Source organism: Thunnus maccoyii, chromosome 17 (genome assembly GCF_910596095.1).
Source record: "Thunnus maccoyii chromosome 17, fThuMac1.1, whole genome shotgun sequence".
Taxonomy (NCBI): domain Eukaryota; kingdom Metazoa; phylum Chordata; class Actinopteri; order Scombriformes; family Scombridae; genus Thunnus; species Thunnus maccoyii.
Genome location: NC_056549.1, coordinates 25,330,578 through 25,349,564, shown reverse-complemented (window position 1 = coordinate 25,349,564; position 18,987 = coordinate 25,330,578). Strand labels below are relative to the sequence as shown.

The window sequence follows — 18,987 nt, the reverse complement described above, 5'->3', positions numbered from 1 at the left end:
TTTAAGAGAGTGCTCATTATAGACTAGACTACTGAGTCTCTACTGTTTAAGGAATGAGTATCAATGTCCATCCTGTTTTCAGGATGAAACATCAGTGAACATGCCTTTGGAGATGTTCACATTGCTGTTTCTTTTATACTTTTTATACAGATTATATTTAATCAACAGGAACTTAGATCAACCAAATATTTTTAGGTGTCAATTGTACAATTTTGTATTTTATTCGCATTACCACAAACCATTCCTAAAAACCTAAAAGCATTACATTGACACACAATGTATTTCTATTAATCATTTTAAGTTATAGAGGGATTTACACTCTGTATAGAGAATAAAAGAGAGTCACCTGTGCATTAATTGGCAGTCTGTACACCTTGCAGTAGATTTTTCTAGATGTCAGTCTAACTGACTCACAATGTTGAACACTGAGTCAGTGTCTTCCTGATGCTTTGTGCTATCATCTCCTCTTTAAACTCTGTTTAGTTGCTTCTAATGTTGTTGCTTCTGCCACTTTTCAAGAATAATGTCCAGTTTTGTCTATGAAATGTTTTTTGTTTTGAACATCTATTCTCCATTCATGTGTCACACATGCATACAGGCACAAGGATAGAGAGAAACCGAGGGAATGATTAAACCTGTTGAGCCACTGCCAGCAGAGTGCGTGTGTGCGTCGCTTACTATATTTCAGGAAGTTCTTTTGCAGCATGTTTCCCATAGTTCAACATACAGGTTTGACAGCGTCCTCACTCTGCAAACACAGAGGACAAAATTACAGCAGAAGAGAGAAGAAAAGTGAACTATGGTAAGAAAGTTGGCTGATTTATATTCCTTATGCTTATTCATTTGGAATTTATTGAATGTGTTTTATAGAGTTGGTGTTTTTCAGGAAAAGGCTCGCTGAGGGAGCTGGCTGTTTACACTGTGACCTAATTTCTGATTATATGGAAACCTTTTTTTAGGATGTCTTTTAAACCCTGGCTTTGCAAATTTTTCTGTGAGCGTGTGAAAGGATTGAGGTAATGGTGAAATAGTTTCCACTGATAATCAGTCTGTTTGCTTTGACTCATCGGCATCTTTCTTGAGTTACGTTGCTATGTGTTTGCTGTAAAAAAAATATTGTATATTGTTGGGTTAGTTCATCTGTTTGCTACATGTTGTTACCTATGCTTTTGTGGACTGACAAGGGAGTACAAATCAGACAATTATTCACTGACATTAAAGTAGGTCAAAGAATTATTTTTTGTTTTCAACATGTTAGAATATACTCATGTAGTGTTTGAAATATTTGATATTTCACAGAGTTCACACTTCATTATCATTAATCTAGCAAAAATTAGGGTGCCATTTGCACAGTTTTTACATTGATATTTTTAATATTAGGCTGATGCTCTTATTCTCTATCGGATGATGATTACAAGCTGTCATTAATAGCATTTATACTGATATTTAAAAAATATAAATATCATAACATAACTGAAATATTCACACCTGTAGCATAATCTTTTAACACATCATTCTTGAATATTAATTTGCTTCAAATTTGAGAAAAAAATAAATTTATTTATCACTAACTTATTTTCACCTGTTAAGTGTCACCTAGATTAGGAATTCATTTTCAAGGGTGACCTGGCAAGGATGGGAATAAAAATGACAAATGTAAAAATTGGTAAAGAACATCAAACAATATTGAAAGTAAAACTCCAAACACAGTTATACCAGGGAATAGCAAAGCAAAACAGTATTTCATATCCAAACACATTCAAAAAGACAATCTATCAAACCATAGAATTTGTTTGGCAAATCTTTTCTTCATTTCTGGCGCTTTTGCCTTTGAGTGCCTTCTACAGAGTCATGACACTGACAAAATGTAGTAAAAGTTTATAAAGCCAAAAATATACATCAATAAATAATGTTTAATTTTTTTTTTTTAAAAGAAGTATAAAACATATGTCATTGTCCTTTAATGTCCAATCAGGAGGAGGAAGCAAAAAGATTTTTATTTATTTTTTATTTACTACCAATGAGTAGATAAATGCTCAACTGAAAACACTGCTAGCTAAACACAATGAGCACCAAACTTTTAGCCACCTAGCTGAAGCTAACTTTCATCATAAAACGCAGCAGTGAGTGCAAATAATGTTAATCATCCATATACTGTACTGCATACTGCTGTAGCACCACTGTATACACCCTTGTAAACTTAAACATTTCATTTATTTACTTTTTTTTTGGTTGCTAAAGCATTGCTAATGCTAACATAGTCAGTTAACTATTGCTTCTTGTACATTTCAATTTGGTTTATTTGACATTACAAGAATGAGACATTAAATCAATTCATTTACATAATGTCTGACACAAAGTCCAAGACTTATTTCCATTGTGGTCCTTGATGAAGACACAAGACATCAACTTGCTTGATAATCGTTTACTAAATTTTGTCAGTTTCTGGGGCTCCATAATCTACTGCTTTAGGAACAGATGACTAAATACATTTATAAAATGATAAAAGTGAGGTGTATCTTGTTTTGTAAGTGAGGGATATAAAATGCAGGATGTCTTCAAAAGATAATTTCTTGCCCTCAACAGACAGATTTTCCTGTTTTTCAGACTTATCAGTGACAAAGTTCCTTTGTTAAGTGAACCAATAGGTGTTCCCTCACACTAATAACCTCTAATTACATGTTACTGCTCTTATTGTTTTCACTGACATGACAATGCTGTCAGTGAACATATCAAGTGTTTGTGGTGTGCCATATTACATCAGCATATGCACATAAAACAAACACATAATATTTTGTTGACAAATCATGTGCGGAATGTCCCTCTTGCAATTAAACTGTAGAGACTGTACGTCAACATTACTATTAATTATTAAACACACACACACACACTTCTCACTCGCTTGTATTCCAGTTCTGAACAGGTCTCCATTCTGGCATCCTAAGCATGATAAATCTTGTGCTGATGTGCCATGATCTTGTTAACTCACAGCCAACACTATGTGGAAGCTCCTCTGTCCAGTGCAGTTAATGTTACCTTGAAGAGGAAAAGCCAATAAAAGGTGTGTATACGGGAAAACAATACAATTTCTGTTTATTATTATTGTTTATTCTGATATCCATGTAACATTTGGCTTCTCTGGAAATGATGAACATGAACTCTCATTTACCTCCAGTGGTATCTAGCCATGCTGGTACTTTTGATTTTACTGTATTTGCTCTGGTTTTCAGATCTCTTTCTCTGAGATTTTACCTTGCTGGTTGCTTAACATTTTTCAGTGAAACTATTTTCTAAAGAGGAAATAGTCTGAGGAAAATTGTTGACAGTGAGTTATATGGGTTAACCAAAGTAACCGAGACACTGATTCTGGAAGTCAGTTCAATTCTGGTGAATTTTTAGTATTGATTTTTGTTTTTTGATTGCAGTGAGCAGCACAAAGATGAGTAACACCAACCCGGGCAAAGCCAAAACTCCCTGCATGGCTAAAACCACTAGAAGTAGGTGAAAAAAATATGTTTATGATTAGGGAGATTTCAAATTTCAGTTGTACTTTAGAAGGTCAAGTTCACCCAACTTAATTAACGTAATGTTCTTTTTTTTTTTTAATGAGGAGAAACCTATATGTATTATTGTGGAAAATCTAAGCTTCAGGCATGTGGGTGGGTGTTTCCCATGGCAGTGGCTGATGACAGTAACATAGAGAGTTGGTGCTGTTAGGAGACACACTGCCAATGTTTGTGGTGTACTCCTGACTGGAGCCCATAGCCCTGTATGAACACTGATACTGATACTGAGTTCTCAAATGACAAATGGAGACATAACCTTTATTTAATCAGGGAAGACCAATTAAGAGCAAAGCTATTATTCAAAATGGTGCCCTGCAAATACATAGTCAAAAATAAGTTATAGAATACATACAACACAAACACAAGACAAATGACTTACAAATAACACAAAGAAAAAGACAACAGGAAAAGAAACAGACAAAAGAAAACAAACAGGAGCATTCATTATATAAAACGTAGTTCAACAGAAGCTTAAACTGTTCTAAGGTTAAAAACTTGTCAAATGGGACTAAGTAACAGCTAACAATGTCGGCCCATCTGTCTGTATGGCTATTTGAATTGAAGTGATACAAGAATTATATTAGACCAATCAAATTAAGGTATTGACACTGTCAGTTGGAACAAAACAGTCATGGCCCCTGGAGACACATATTTGACCAAAAAGACATAGTTGGAAGACTAAAATAATAGGGGAAAAGTACTTTAGCAGGATTATTTTTAATCAGTACACCTGGCAGACACAAGTTTTTAAGCTGATGGGTTGACTTTGGACTAGCCCCAAAGCCATGCCGGGAATTTTATAAAGCTGATAAATAGCATTGATGTGATGAGATAATTATTAGCTCATAATAAACCATAAAAGCCTTAATAATTGGCTTGGCATTCCTTTGTTGAAGGTGTGGTTGGATGTTAGACTAATGTTAGAGTTATGACTAATATGAGAAGTTCCGCATCTATTGTTGTTATAACTATACAGACAACAGCCAATAAAACAATGCAGCAAGTAAAGCTGGATGGAATCACCATATCATTTCTTTTTTTTTTCTTTCTCTATCAACCTTTCTTTGAAGGAATGGCAATATCTAAGAATGGCTTAACCATCTTTGCCCTTCTGCTGGCACTCTATATTTTGGAAACAGGCAACTTCACTGAATTTTCAAGTTTGGTTTCACCGGTAGGTCCACTCTGTTTACAATACTGAGCATAAAATACGGGAGCATGATCACATGTTTTGATAACACAAGGCAATTATTTTTGTCTCAGGTACACTATGAAGAAGAACATTTTCTACCTCACACCAGGGAGAGAAGGAATGGTCAGTCTATTGAATTCATATTTTGAAGAAAGATTTTCAAGCAAATCTTACCAAACTGCTTTTGTTTGTTTGTTTGTTAGATACAATGAATTTTCAAGACAGGATATATCAGAACTTGTACATAATATATTTATGGTTGTCTAAAGTCATATTGTCTCTTTTCAAATTTGCAGTGCATACAGGCCAATGGAATTACATGATAGATGTTGAAGTGAATGCCTCTGATGTAGAAACATTTGAGCGGATTCGGTCAGTCTTGAACAATACTAGTCTCCCCATACAACTTGGTAACATGACAGAGATCTCTGACATCGGCATCACCACAGGTGAGTACAGCAAGCTTCAGTAAAGAGCGACTTGACCTTACTTACCTGACTTACCAACCTTAACAGTACACTAAGACAATGCTTTTCTCCTGACAGTGTGTTCCTCAACTGGCACTGGCTTCCAGTGCAGATGTGAGGAACAATTTGCTTGGCCATACAGCAGCTGCATCACATACGGAGCCTGTGATTACATATCTGGTGGCATCTGTAAATGCATCAATGCTATTCCAGCTGATGGTCAGTCCTGCCAGCCAATGTCAGGTAATTAAGTTCAAATTCCTTCACAAAGAATTCAGAGGCATTCATTTCCTATGGTCCTGTCACAGTTGGGCAGTTGAATGTTGATTACAATTCAGCACAATTTATTTATGAGCATGTTAATTCAATTCAATAAACTTTATTCATTCCTCACAAATTATATTAACAATAATTCCATTATCCAATTAAGACTTATGTTGCTCCATATATGCTGGATTTGTAAATAGGCAAATGTTTGCTAACAAGTTGGCCATATCAACTGTATAAGGAAATATGTCAGTCTTGTGTTTACAGCCTGTTTCAGTTGCCAACAAGAAGTCAAAAATCAGTTATTGCAAGTTTAAAAAGGATATGCACAGCAGAACACATACACACACAGCATATCATTAAAACACAAAAGATGAAAGTATAAATGAATGGTGGTTAATGGTGAGGTTTACATTACACTGTACAGATGATGAAGCTACAAAGACGTTTTTGATAAAGTTCCTGGCTAAACACCTCAGCAAAGAACTAAACCCAGTTCCTTGTAACAATAAATCTAATCTTTAACAGACTTCTAAGCCAGTGAAATTTATGTGCCACTTCAAAAGAATTTAACACAGATTAGGTAATTTCCTGTATTATGTTTTTAGAATAAACTTGTTTTATAGCCTTGAATGCCAGCCCTTGAATATGTGAAACAGAATGTGATTCTTAAGAGGACCATCAGCCCTCTCTGGAAACACAAACTAAAATTTTATCTTAACTATCTTACAGAGTATGTACAGCAATCTCTCTACAAAGAATCAAAAGAAGACCCTAAATCATGTTGTTGTTTGTTTCCTACAGTGCTGCTAGCTCACATTGAGTATGAAGTGGATGTAGAGCTGAATGTGACTGATGTTGCGACAGTGGACTACCTCAGGAGCCTGTTAAACAACGGCAGCTTTTCCCTGACTCTGGGTCCCACTGTGAATGTCACACACATTGACATCACCACAGGTAAGAACAGAGCTTCTTCAAGACTTAACATCATGGGTGCTAATATGAATCAAGGCAGAGGGTGCCAAGTGTGGTCCAGTGTGCTGTGCCCTCCCCCCCCCCCCCCCACAATTTACAAAGTGATTAATTCTATAAAATCTAGAGAACAAATATACACATTATATTACATTATATTATAACATATCCTCACACACAAAGAATAGAATGTAATTAATAACACCAATGTGACTCCCCACCAACTAAATTAGTTGTAAGCTAACTCTGGTACAGTACATCAAATGGTAAAAAAAATCTAAATTAGAAATAAATAAATAAAAGAAGTTGTGACATTATCCATTGATAATGCTTTTGAAAAAACATAGTCACATATTAGGAAGTCTATGAACCAGAAATCTAATGTGCACTGGTGCAGAGCAAATGCAATAAGATGTGCGTCACTGCCCAAATACTTAACAAATACAAGTAGGTTAACAGGAGAGTCAGTTCTGCAGGCATGCACAAGTTAAAGTTCAACAAGGAACTGTGAAAATCCTGCTGTGATCCTACTCTACACTGCCCAACATAGGTGGCCTGTAAATGATTGATCTAACGACAAAAAGTGTGTTACATTTTTCTCACAGTTCTTAACCGCTTGTACAATATGTACATGTATATCAAAATAGGCTTTGACATATCAAACTGCTGCAAGCACTAAACACCTTCAATGACCAATCATTCAGCTCAGTCTGTTTTTATATTCTCATGTGTTCTGGTTTAGTGTGCTACCCAAATGGTACCAGCTTCCAGTGCAGATGTGAGGATCAGTTTGTATGGTCGTATAAAAACTGTATGACATATGGAGCCTGTGATGACATCACTGATGACACGTGCAGGTGTATCAACGCTATTCCATCTGATGGGCAATACTGCCAGCCAAAGACAGGTGATACAGACTTAATGCAAAATAATTTGATAATGCTGAATTTATGCTTATTAAAAGAACGGATTCACAATTTTTGTATTAAATCAATAGTCCAAATGAAATCAGTTTTTCTCACCATCCCTTCATAATGCACGATGTAAGTGATGGAGGCCAAAATCCACAGTCCTCCCTCTGTGCAAAAATGTATTTAATGTATTATCTGCAGTTAATATAAAGCTTGATGCTAGACCACATGATCCTGTACCTTCATAATTATGTTTACACAAAAAAACTTAAAGTCATAGGCCTACTGTAAGACCAACCCCATTACATACATGAGGCATTCTAAACAAAATTTGTCTCTCTTTTTTCAACAGTGCCCCCGGTTGTCTATGAATACCAGATTTTCATTGAGGTGAACACTACAGATGCAGATCAACTGAGAAACACCATGGAAAATATCACTTTCCCCATTCAAATCAGCACACAAATAAACATCTCAGATGCAAATATTACTACAGGTATATTTTAGCCCCCAGAGGATAGATTTTGTGATAACTTCTTCCTGAAGTGTGTAGCTTGAAATTTTGAACTTTTCCAAGCAAAAATGTGGTGTTTTCTTCAGTTTGCCACCAGGATGACACTGGGTTCCAGTGCCGTTGTGAGGATAACTATCTTTGGCCTTGTGACAAGTGTGCCACATATGGGAAATGTGAAGGTGATACAAACAACACATGCGGGTGCATCAAAGCTATTCCCACAGATGGACAGTACTGTCAGTCAATACAGCATCAAAGTGAGTATTGTGTTGTGTTGCCATTATGATGTTTTGTGAGCAGACATAATACTGAAATCTGTTTTACTTAACATGCTCCAATGTTGAAACTGATTGTGAATGTTTAACACTCCTTTAGACACTTTTTCACCAACAATTGTATTTCTGTCTACAGACAAAACAGTGTGTCCTCTGACAACGACTTCTACACCACCATCAACAGGTAAAGCTGAGAAGACTTTTTTGTAATTAATCAGAAAATATATTAACAAAAATATTTTTAGCTTTTCTTCTCTCTCGACATGTAAACTAATTGATGGTCCCATTGTTCTTTTATTTTCTGCTTCTGCAGCTCCTCCAGTTGTTTATGAATATCTGATTTCTATTGAGTTGAACACCACAGATGCTACAGTAACAGATCAACTGAGGACCACTCTGAGAAACATCAGTTTTCCCATCAGCATCAGCAGCCACATACAAGTCTATGACATCAACATTTCTACAGGTAGTATATTTTTTCATGCTCTTTGGTCCATACCTTGTTCTTAAAAAATCTGATGAATAACTATTTTGTTTCCAGTTTGCTATCCAAGCAGTGCTGGTTTCCAGTGCAGATGTGAGGATCAGTATCGCTGGTCATGTGACCAGTGTATCCTGTATGGATCCTGTGACAACATCACTGATGACACATGTGGATGCATCAATACTCTCCCTCCTGACGGACAATATTGCCAGTCTGCTGATCAGCACAGTAAGCAGTCTTTGATTCCTCCTTCTTCGCTTTGTATCTTCCAAATAATTTGGAACTTCTTATTTTGTCAATGAGGAAAAATGAGGTGATAGCATTACAATCATTTATTTCTTAATTATTCATCCTATATGGTGGCATTCCTTACACTCTACAGAAAGAAACTTATTATGGACTATAGGCTGCAAACCATTCAGCATAATCAAAATGATCCACACCCATTCTGTCAATTGACATTTCTCAATTATTGGTAGGACAAACAGTGCAACAAGCAAGAAAGTATGATTCCACTCATACCAATATCTATACTTTCCTTATCCTACTTTTCTTTCTACCTACAGACTTCACAGCGTGTCCCTCAACAACACTCTCTCCACCACCAACAAGTGAGAAAAGACAATATTTAAATCAATCAACAGTATAACATACATTAGAAGTGATACAGCTATAAACCTACTTTTCCAATCTTTGATTCCTCCCTCTACAGCTCCACCACTTCTTTATGAGTACCTGATTTCTATCGAGTTGAACACCACAGATGTTGCAACAATAGATAGACTAAGGACCATTCTGGGAAATATCACATACCCCATCAGCATCAACAACCGCATACAACTCTCTGATGTCAACATTTCTACAGGTAAGATTTTTAAAATCATAGTTTAACTGAATCATTAAAAAAATAACATTTTAAATATATCATTATTTATCGATACATTCAATTCAGTCCTATTATTATAGGCCTTTTTGCATGGAAGACATATTTGATATGGTAAAAAAACAGCTCCAAGTCAGGTGCACGGTTGTGGCAAGGATGAAACAAACAAAACACTGGCACTCACAGATCTATGTTATTATTATTTATTGCAGATAGAAATGGACATGTTTCAGACAGAAGCCATACCCTTATTATCCTCATCCATATAATTATATACATATCCTGTTTCAGAGATTTTTCAGAGATTTCTCTATTTACTTAGTAATTTAAGCCCTCTATTCACATTGATTAGTCATTAATGCATTTTGGACAGTTTTAAGCATAGATTCATTTTATTATTTTCCTCTTTAGAGGACAAATTGAATGTATGCACATTATGAAGGTGATCTCTCTATTATGGTTTGTGGCAACTGTTTTTGCATTTATGGACATCTCTATTTATTAATCTGGTTTGTATTGCCCTCTAGATATTGTCTTTTGCTGTGTGTTTCTGGTCTTGGGCGTTCAGTTTTGTATGTTCATTACCCTTTGGCTTATGACACTAGTCATTGTTTTCACTGATTACTGAGGTCACACTGGTCACTTCATTGGAAGAGGCTGCGTCAAGGTGGTTCATTCATCATAAACAATTATGTAATCTCTTCACTGATTGGTGTTTGAACTTCACCTGTTTATATATATTGTCATTTCTTCTGTTTTTTATTACACTGATGGTGGCTTCTGGCTGAAACATGTCCATTTCTGTCCACAATAAATAATAAGAAGATAGATCCATGAGTGCCAGTGTTTTGTTTGTTTCTGACATTTTTGACATGTCACAGTGGCACAGGTGCAAATAATCAAATGAATAATGGCCAAATTCAATTTAGCTGCTTCAGTTTTAGTGTCCTGGTATTGCATGCTGGCTCACTGTCACACTGTCATGGCTTACTGGGACAGTTTGTCATGGGTGTGTACTGACCAAACAGCAGGAGGACCCAATTACAGACACCAAGGCAGACAGGCTGAACGAAAAGATGATTTAATAAACCAAAATCCAAAAAAACAGCCTTACAGTCTGGCAATGTGAAGGCACTTTAAACAAGCAAACAAGTTCCAAGGGGGCAAGGCAGGCAGGCAAGCAGGCAAGTCATAAACAGGCATAAGGTCAAAAACACAGGTAGCAGATAATCAGACAGGGAAATCAGGGACAAGGAAACAGGTTCAGGATCAGGCAAACAGGAATAGGTCACTGGAACACGAGTATACCACCAATCAACATTGATGAACTAACCGGTAACGGATGGCAGAGGACTGGTATATATGCTACCGGGGCTGACAGGATAATGAGCAGCAGGTGAAGATAATAAAGGCCTATAGGCAATAACTTTAGGCTGTATTCAGAGTTGGCAACCTAAAGCTTATTAAAAACATATTTTTTTGCAATTACATGGTGGTAAAAAAAACATGACAGATGCATAGTCGCCACATACAAAAAATTGCTAATTTTCACATTCAGCAGACACAGAGCAATTTTAGCATTCATTTGGAGTCATATTTCTTTCCACCTGAGAATAACAAGTTCACTGTTCACTCTCCTTATAGCTCTGGTTTGATCTCCACCAAGTCTGGAGAAAAATATCTGTCTTTAGCTTGCTAGATGTTTGACTTTCTTTAGCTAATTGCTTAATTTGTCAGTCTGCTCTGTCGTGTTGGCAGGTAACGTACAGTGGCTTTATAAGAACATTTTGCTGAAAACAGCTGGAGGAGGAGGTTGATGAGAGCAGTTTACTCAACATTAATTGAATTTTATATTATATTAATTGAAATTTATAGTAAACGGAGCTGCAGATCTTGGTGGTAATTCTTCATAATTTCGGCACTGTGAGCAACTCTTTCACTTTACGCGGGTGGTTTCATTTAATGTTAATTAATAAATCAAATATATGAATAAATGTTGGTTTGAGTTTACCATTTACAGCTTTATTTATTCATTTTTGTCCAATAAGCAGACAGGAAGTCTCCAAACGAAGCTGACATACACGCAGACCTGACTATATCATATATATATATGTATATATATATATATATATATAACAGTTGCACACTTACATATCTGCCAGACAAAGAGGAACATCTTCATCCAACTGGAGAATATTCATTGGCTATTTTAGCTCTGGTCTGCTGTTCACCAATTCCTGAGAAAAAATATCCATTGATTTTTTAGCTTGATACATGATCAGTTTCTTCACTAGCTAGACACTGATAGCTACCAAAAGGGTTTTTTTTTAGAGCATCTCAGATTCAACCCGTCTGTAAATGTTGAGTTTTATGAGCTAAAAGAGGCCAGGGCGGCAGAGTGAGGTGACTTTGATATTGATTAATATTGACCAAGGAGATTTTTTTTTACATCCAGAAGTCTCAGTGAATCTGTTTGTTTTGAAGTGTGCACTGTACATGTATTCAAAGTTGTATGTCAGGCTTAAATATTTTTGATGTCTTCCTCCAGTCTGCTATCCGAGCAGTGGTGGTTTCCAGTGCAGATGTGAGGATCAGTATCGTTGGTCATGTGACCAGTGTTTCCTGTATGGATCCTGTGACAACATCACTGATGATACATGTGGATGCATCAATACCCTCCCTCCTGATGGACAATATTGCCAGCCTGTTGATCAGCACAGTAAGCAGTCTTTTATTCCTCATTCTTCACTTCTCCACACAGCATCCACTGTAAAAGAATATAAGCCTTTAAATAAATTATTTAATTAGCTTACTACTCTACTCACTAACTACTTCACTCTCTTTGTCTACCAACAGATTTCACAGCTTGTCCTCTTACAACACCCTCTCCACCATCAACAAGTAAGACTGAGAGGACATTATTTAATTATCCAACTTCCTTAAATGATGTGTCAAAGTGAAACAACAGGAGGCTATGTTTCCCTCATTTCTTATCATCTCATTTTGCCTTTGATTTGACTATCTGCAGCTCCTGCAGCTGTTTATGAATACCTCCTTTCTATTGAGTTGAACATCTCAGATGGTGCAGTAATAGATCAACTGAGGACCATTCTGAGAAATATCAGTTACCCCATCAGCATCAACAACCACATACAAATCTATGACGTCAACATTTCCACAGGTATTACTAATAGCTCTGTCAATTTTGGTTTACCAGCTATAACCTTGTTTCCAGTTGAGCCCTTGACTGAAAAAAAATGTATCATCTGCTTTTAGTATGTTCATGCAAAGTAATTTATGTGTTTATTATTCAAATTAAGAGACAATTTTAAGTCAGAAAAATTCATGACACATTCAGCACTATATGTCATGAGTAATTTTGAATGATTATTATTGTATGTAAATAAAAGGCCTCAGATATCCATGTTTTTGTTTCCAGTTTGCTATCCAAGCAGTGCTGGTTTCCGGTGCAGATGTGAGGATCAGTATCGTTGGTCATGTGACCAGTGTTTCCTGTATGGATCCTGTGACAACATCACTGATGACACCTGTGGATGCATCAATACCCTCCCTCCTGATGGACAATATTGCCAGCCTGTTGATCAGCACAGTAAGTTGGTCTATAGTAATTACTGCATTCACGGCAGTGTACGATGTGGCTTATTGTAAAAACCATTTAGCAACACAATGTTTTGGAATAAAAAAAACAAGTGAAGATTGGACACTTTGAATATATACTTTTATCAAATCAAGATAGGGGGATATTCCAGAAATACTGTCACATTTGAAGAAAAAAACTGCAAATGAATGAAAATTAAATTTATATATACAGTAATCACATTTGTTGTTTGGTTATGCAAATTAAATACAGTAAACATGATCGATGGGCTTCAAAAGAGAATCAGAATTATAGGAGATTCAGCTGTTAAGTGATTTCAAAGCTGACAGGGCTATTAAGAGCCATTCCTTAATTCTTATGTCAAGCTCTCAGAGGTGGCCTAATGCAATGTTGGGATCCTGGAGAGATTTACTCTTTTATTTAAGACACAATCTTGTAACATGACAATGTGTGACACTGTCATAGTAGTTATTTGATAATTTTTCCTCTCTGACAACCATAATTAGAAAATTTGCATTATAGCTCTCTGAAGCATTGTTAAACTGAAATAAGCGGCTTCTCTGAGCCACTTTTCTTTTCAAAACAATTATTGTGTCTCTGTCACTCCTGGCTTTTGAGTTGCCTAAAGACAGGAGCTTGTTTCAGTCAGAAGGAAGCTTTTGGAAACAGTGCCATCTGTTGTCAGAAATGCATAATTACATCTAAATGTCTTTTCCTCAAATGTAAGATTGTCCAACTTTTTCAAATGTAGTGTCCAGAAAAATATAATGAGTTACAGTATATCAAGGCTAATACAGTATGTAGCTTATAAGTATAGTGGTAATTATCTTTTATTCAGAATCAAATGCTCTCTCTCTTCCTTCTTACAGACTTTACAACTTGTCCTCTTACAACAAAACCTCCACCACCAACAAGTAAGACCAAGAAGGCAATATTTAATCTGTGAAAACAAAAAGATAAACACAGTACAGATAAGTGATACTGCATTTATAGTTCATTTCTGCAACTCTCCTTTGATTTCTTTCTTTGCAGCCGCACCAGTTCTTTATGAATACCTCATTTCTATTGAGTTGAACACTACAGATGCAACAATAATAGTTCAACTGAAAGCCGCTCTGGGAAACATCAGTTACCCCATCAGCATCAACAAGGACATAGAAATATCTGATGTTAACATTTCTACAGGTAAGAATAATGTCATTTAAAATGATTCAACATATACAACTTTTTCACTTCATGGTGTATTTTAAAAAAAGGATTTTATAGTCTGATTTCGAATTCTTCAGGGGTCAAAACATATAGTAGTAGAAGTCTATTGATTTTTAAATATCTTTTTTATCTTTTCTTTAGCTTATATGTTTATCATCTCATAATGTGGTATGCATCATCTCTCAAGAAGTGGCCTTCTGTAATGTTGGGATCTTCGAAAGATTTGCTCTGTTATTTATGTCAGACTAAGAATATAACTTTAGATTATGGTGCAACAAAGTGTAACAGTATTTTCTGCTAATCATGAGGGTACATATCCATTTTAGCACAACAGTGTTTCAACATCTAACTATACAACTATTAAACATTCTGTATTAAAAAGGTTACATACGTTGTCAGCCATCTGACTTTCCCAATCTCACAATCACTCTGAATCAGTTATTAAAATGTACCTTTTTTCAGATTTTGAATATTTGGAAGCGTGCAATTCAGATCTGCATTTTTTTCATTGATTTAACAACAAATTCTCAATAGATGTATTACAGATGCTTTCTTAGTAGACATATTTCATCATGATATGATTATTTCCAGTCTGCTATCCAAGCAGTGCTGGTTTCCAGTGCAGATGTGAAGATCAGTATCGTTGGTCATGTGACCAGTGTTTCCTGTATGGATCCTGTGACAACATCACTGATGACACGTGTGGATGCATCAATACCCTCCCTCCTGATGGACAATATTGCCAGCCAGTTGATCAGCACAGTAAGCGGTTTTAAACTAATCATGTAGAAATAAAGCAGCAATCAATACTTAGCTAAGAAGTATGAGTACCAAAATGTGTTCTTATTCTGGAGCTACTGTACTTTTCTCTCTTTTCCTCCCAGATTTTACAACTTGTCCTGCCACAACACCCTCTCCATCACCAACAAGTAAGATTGAGAAGACAGCATTTAATTAATAAAGAACATTAAGTGATTATTAATATCAGCACTTCAAGTTAAACATAAACATAATGCCACGTTTCTTTTAATATCTACCTACAGCTCCTCCAGTTGTTTATGAATACATCATTTCTGTTGAGTTGAACATCTCAGATGTTGCAGTAATAGATCAACTGAGGACCATTCTGAGCAACATCAGTTTCCCCATTAGCATCAACAACCACATACAGGTCTCAGATGTGAACATCTCTACAGGTAAAAATAATAACATTTTAACTAAAAGTACTGATAAGCAATTTATTCTGTGGTCAGTTAAAGCAAAGCAAAACAATAGAGAAGGTAGACAATACACTGAGTGACACAAAAAACGGAACCACCTCTACACTGCTAAACATTTTTACCTGTGTACAACAAATGTGTATTTATTTCATGCAAAATTCACAACTTATATGTGTATATCAACAATAACAACACAAGATTTCTTTGTAAATGATCTTGATATTTTCTTTAACCCTCCCCAGTTTGCTATCCAAGCAGTGCTGGTTTCCAGTGCAGATGTGAGGATCAGTATCGTTGGTCATGTGACCAGTGTTTCCTGTATGGATCCTGTGACAACATCACTGATGACACATGTGGATGCATCAATACCCTCCCTCCTGATGGACAATATTGCCAGCCTGTTGATCAGCACAGTAAGCAGTTTTGAACTAATCATATGGAAATAAAGCAGCAATCCATATTTAGCTAAGAAGTTTCAATGCCAAAATCTATTCTAATTCAGCAGCTATTGTACTTTTCTCTCTTTTCCTCCTTACAGACTTTGCAGCTTGTCCTGTTACAACACCTTCTCCATCACCAACAAGTAAGACTGAGACTAAGACACAACTAAATCAATGGACAACACTGAATGGTTGTAATGTTAGTACTCTAGGCAAAACATGTTGTTTTTACAGTATGCCATGTTTATTTGAATATCTCCCTACAGCTCCTCCAGTTTATGAATACATCATTTCTATTGAGTTGAACATCTCAGATGTTGCAGTAATAAATCAACTGAGGACCATTCTGAGCAACATCAGTTACCCCATCAGCATCAACAACCACATACAGGTCTTGGATGTCAATATTTCTACAGGTAAAAATAATGTTACATCTTCAGAATTAATTAGTATACACTAAAACCTATTTCAAGTTCAACAATTCAATAGTGTCTGTTTAATTATCATTTTCTCTGTAGTTTGTTACCCAAATGGTACAACGTTCCAATGTAGATGTGAAGAACAGTATCGTTGGCCTTGTCATATGTGCTCCACTTTTGGCAAATGCAACAATATAACTGACAATACTTGTGGATGCATCAATGCCATTCCTCCAGATGGGATTTATTGCCAGCCACTGTCAGGTAGGAGCTTAAAATCCCCAATGAAGTACTTTCATGCATCAGTCACATTTATATATTTGCACAACTATTTGTTTTCAAAAATGACTCTGTCTCTTTTTCAAACAGACCTCTTCATTTGCCCATCACCAACTCCTCCAACTGGTATGAAATACAACACTAAATTTATGAATACTACATAGTTGTTGGCTGTCACCCTACTTCTTCTTCTACCTCTTTACTCAACCTGTCACTTATTCCTTCTCATTCATCAAGCTTCTGAAATATGGTTTGTCTGAGTTTTAACAGTTGAGCTACTCTTTTAGCTTTTCTTGGTATTTCAGCAAACAACTGTTACTTTTTGCGTTTTATCGACTTTTTAAAAAATCAAACTGTTGCCACAATGCAAAACACTACAGCAAATTTAACAACTCCTACTCTCATAACTAATGTACTGTATGATACTCACATATATTTGATGTAAAATGTTGACTTTGACTTTTCGTCTTCGTAATAAGCAACGACATGTGGTACATTCAGGGTCCTGGGGTGCCACGCCTCCTGCAAATCCAATTGTGAAATACATATTTTAATGAAAAATAGTTTTTGTTATTTGTTGTTGTGTGTGTATAAAATTTAGTTGTTACTTTCACATAAATCATGCATAATTACAGAAACGTGTAATGACTAATGAAAAAGCTCTGCCTACAATCTTTGTCTGCGTGCCAAATGGCGTACTTTTATCCGTCCGACGGTGGTATGTGTGTAATATGTTTGGCTTTTCCTGGTGGCCCCTGATTGGTTATGGTTGGTTAAATAACTGGATCTGGGGTGGAGAATTTTGTGCCCAAGAAATGTTGCCAGATTTCCAAATTGCTGCTTCCTTATTAGATAACATTTACTCACTGATGGCAGGCAAAATGTACACGGATCATTGTGGTACTGTGGTGGTAGTTGTAAAGTGAAAGCAGTTGCTATGTGGCCACCAAAAGATACCTTTTTAACTTTTAGAAACTGCTAGCCTAGCCGTAGCCACCAGCAGCTGGCTCGCTGCCACATTGTATAGTGCATGTTCACGGAAAAATACACAGAGCTACAGGGGGCCGCAGCCCCAACTAGTGGCAAAGTCATGCCATGCCACTGGTAATAAGTAAGATTTTTAGCAAAAGGGTTAAACTTATATAGTAAACTACTATATAACACTGGTGTATTTTACATTTTTACATTTACTTTTCCATGCATGGCAATTCAAATAATAGTAGAATAAATAAGGTATGTCCACTAAATTAAACACAATTTGGCTATATGTACATTTATAGGTACTGGTAAGGTTGCAAATAAGATGCCAAAAACGGGTGTAGGTCAAATTTAATTTTAAGCATTATTGTTATACACCACAACACTTATATTTTACATGTGAATTTTCTGTTACTCATCTTCACTTGAGGGATTTAACATTTGTGTTCTTTTCAGATTCTACACCTGTTGGTACAACAGATGTGGCCACTACAACAGTTGCATCAACAATCATAACAAGTAGGTTCTTCAAACATTCTTCTGACTAATTTTGAATTCTATTGTCGATATTAACACGTCATTATAAAATGTTCCTTATAGACACAACACCTATTGCTACAACAGACTTGAACACTACAACCCCCACAATTACACCGTCGACTGTAGTTACTAGTAAGTATTTAGAAGTAAGGGATGGGTAACAGTCCTCTGGTTAAGATTTAAACATTACTATACCGACAGCTAATCCAGCAACTAGTGTAACAATTACGTTTCAATTCAATGAAGTTTCAAGATAAACATGGGTCATAACTGTACAGTGCATTAAAAGTTTTTGTTTTGTGATCATTACCTCATTGACTAGAAAAGTATATGTTGGAAAAAGTACTGTAAATGATTAAAAACAACATTGTTTTACATATACATTGTCATATGTAACAACTGTATAATGGTCACTATGAATTTACCACAATAAATAATTGTGTAATATTCCATTTAGATTCCACACCTGTTGGTACAACTAATCTAAACACAACTGCAGCTGCAACCACATCACTGACAGTTATAACAAGTAAGTGCAATTGTAACAGCACTATTACTTTTTACAAGTAGGCTGTTTTAAGGTAATACCGTATGTAAAAACATGTACAGTATACTGAACATGGTTAATCACTAGAGTGAATAATTTTGCATTGACACATTACTACAAAATGTTCTTTACAGACACAACACCTTCTGCTACAACAAGTCTTAACATAACAACACAACCAGCTGTAACCAGTATGTATTTTTGA

General features: G+C 35.9%; 1 protein-coding gene and 1 long non-coding RNA gene across 4 annotated transcripts in view; one reads left to right on the top strand and one right to left on the bottom strand.

Annotated features, from left to right (window-relative positions):
* The first annotated feature begins 708 nt into the window (after nt 1-708).
* LOC121882433 overlaps nt 709-18,987 on the top strand; it is a 45,333-nt gene continuing 27,054 nt past the window's right edge. The window contains exons 1-33 of one of the 3 annotated variants that reach the window (XM_042390694.1): nt 2,014-2,123; nt 2,914-3,061; nt 3,426-3,497; nt 4,637-4,740; nt 4,830-4,881; nt 5,055-5,207; nt 5,304-5,468; nt 6,297-6,449; nt 7,207-7,371; nt 7,728-7,871; nt 7,976-8,146; nt 8,301-8,348; nt 8,478-8,630; nt 8,706-8,876; nt 9,215-9,259; nt 9,361-9,513; nt 12,080-12,250; nt 12,388-12,432; nt 12,560-12,712; nt 12,971-13,141; nt 14,020-14,064; nt 14,183-14,335; nt 14,951-15,121; nt 15,244-15,288; nt 15,403-15,555; nt 15,822-15,992; nt 16,118-16,162; nt 16,286-16,435; nt 16,538-16,702; nt 16,808-16,843; nt 18,152-18,214; nt 18,296-18,367; nt 18,693-18,764. In XM_042390694.1, coding sequence (XP_042246628.1) covers nt 3,440-3,497; nt 4,637-4,740; nt 4,830-4,881; nt 5,055-5,207; nt 5,304-5,468; nt 6,297-6,449; nt 7,207-7,371; nt 7,728-7,871; nt 7,976-8,146; nt 8,301-8,348; nt 8,478-8,630; nt 8,706-8,876; nt 9,215-9,259; nt 9,361-9,513; nt 12,080-12,250; nt 12,388-12,432; nt 12,560-12,712; nt 12,971-13,141; nt 14,020-14,064; nt 14,183-14,335; nt 14,951-15,121; nt 15,244-15,288; nt 15,403-15,555; nt 15,822-15,992; nt 16,118-16,162; nt 16,286-16,435; nt 16,538-16,702; nt 16,808-16,843; nt 18,152-18,214; nt 18,296-18,367; nt 18,693-18,764 — 3,616 coding nt within the window. In that variant the 5' untranslated portion in view covers nt 2,014-2,123; nt 2,914-3,061; nt 3,426-3,439. Of the gene's footprint in view, nt 803-2,013; nt 2,124-2,913; nt 3,062-3,425; nt 3,498-4,636; nt 4,741-4,829; nt 4,882-5,054; nt 5,208-5,303; nt 5,469-6,296; nt 6,450-7,206; nt 7,372-7,727; nt 7,872-7,975; nt 8,147-8,300; nt 8,349-8,477; nt 8,631-8,705; nt 8,877-9,214; nt 9,260-9,360; nt 9,514-12,079; nt 12,251-12,387; nt 12,433-12,559; nt 12,713-12,970; nt 13,142-14,019; nt 14,065-14,182; nt 14,336-14,950; nt 15,122-15,243; nt 15,289-15,402; nt 15,556-15,821; nt 15,993-16,117; nt 16,163-16,285; nt 16,436-16,537; nt 16,703-16,807; nt 16,844-18,151; nt 18,215-18,295; nt 18,368-18,692; nt 18,765-18,987 lie in introns of those variants that run through there. The other 2 variants (XM_042390695.1, XM_042390696.1) reach the window with 2 other exon arrangements.
* Nucleotides 15,577-18,987, bottom strand: part of LOC121882435 — a 33,784-nt gene continuing 30,373 nt past the window's right edge. Inside the window, exons 3-4 of the long non-coding RNA XR_006092084.1 lie at nt 17,148-17,239; nt 15,577-15,977 (exon numbers count right to left, since the gene is read on the bottom strand). This is a non-coding gene — a long non-coding RNA (uncharacterized LOC121882435). The remainder of the gene's footprint in view (nt 15,978-17,147; nt 17,240-18,987) is intronic.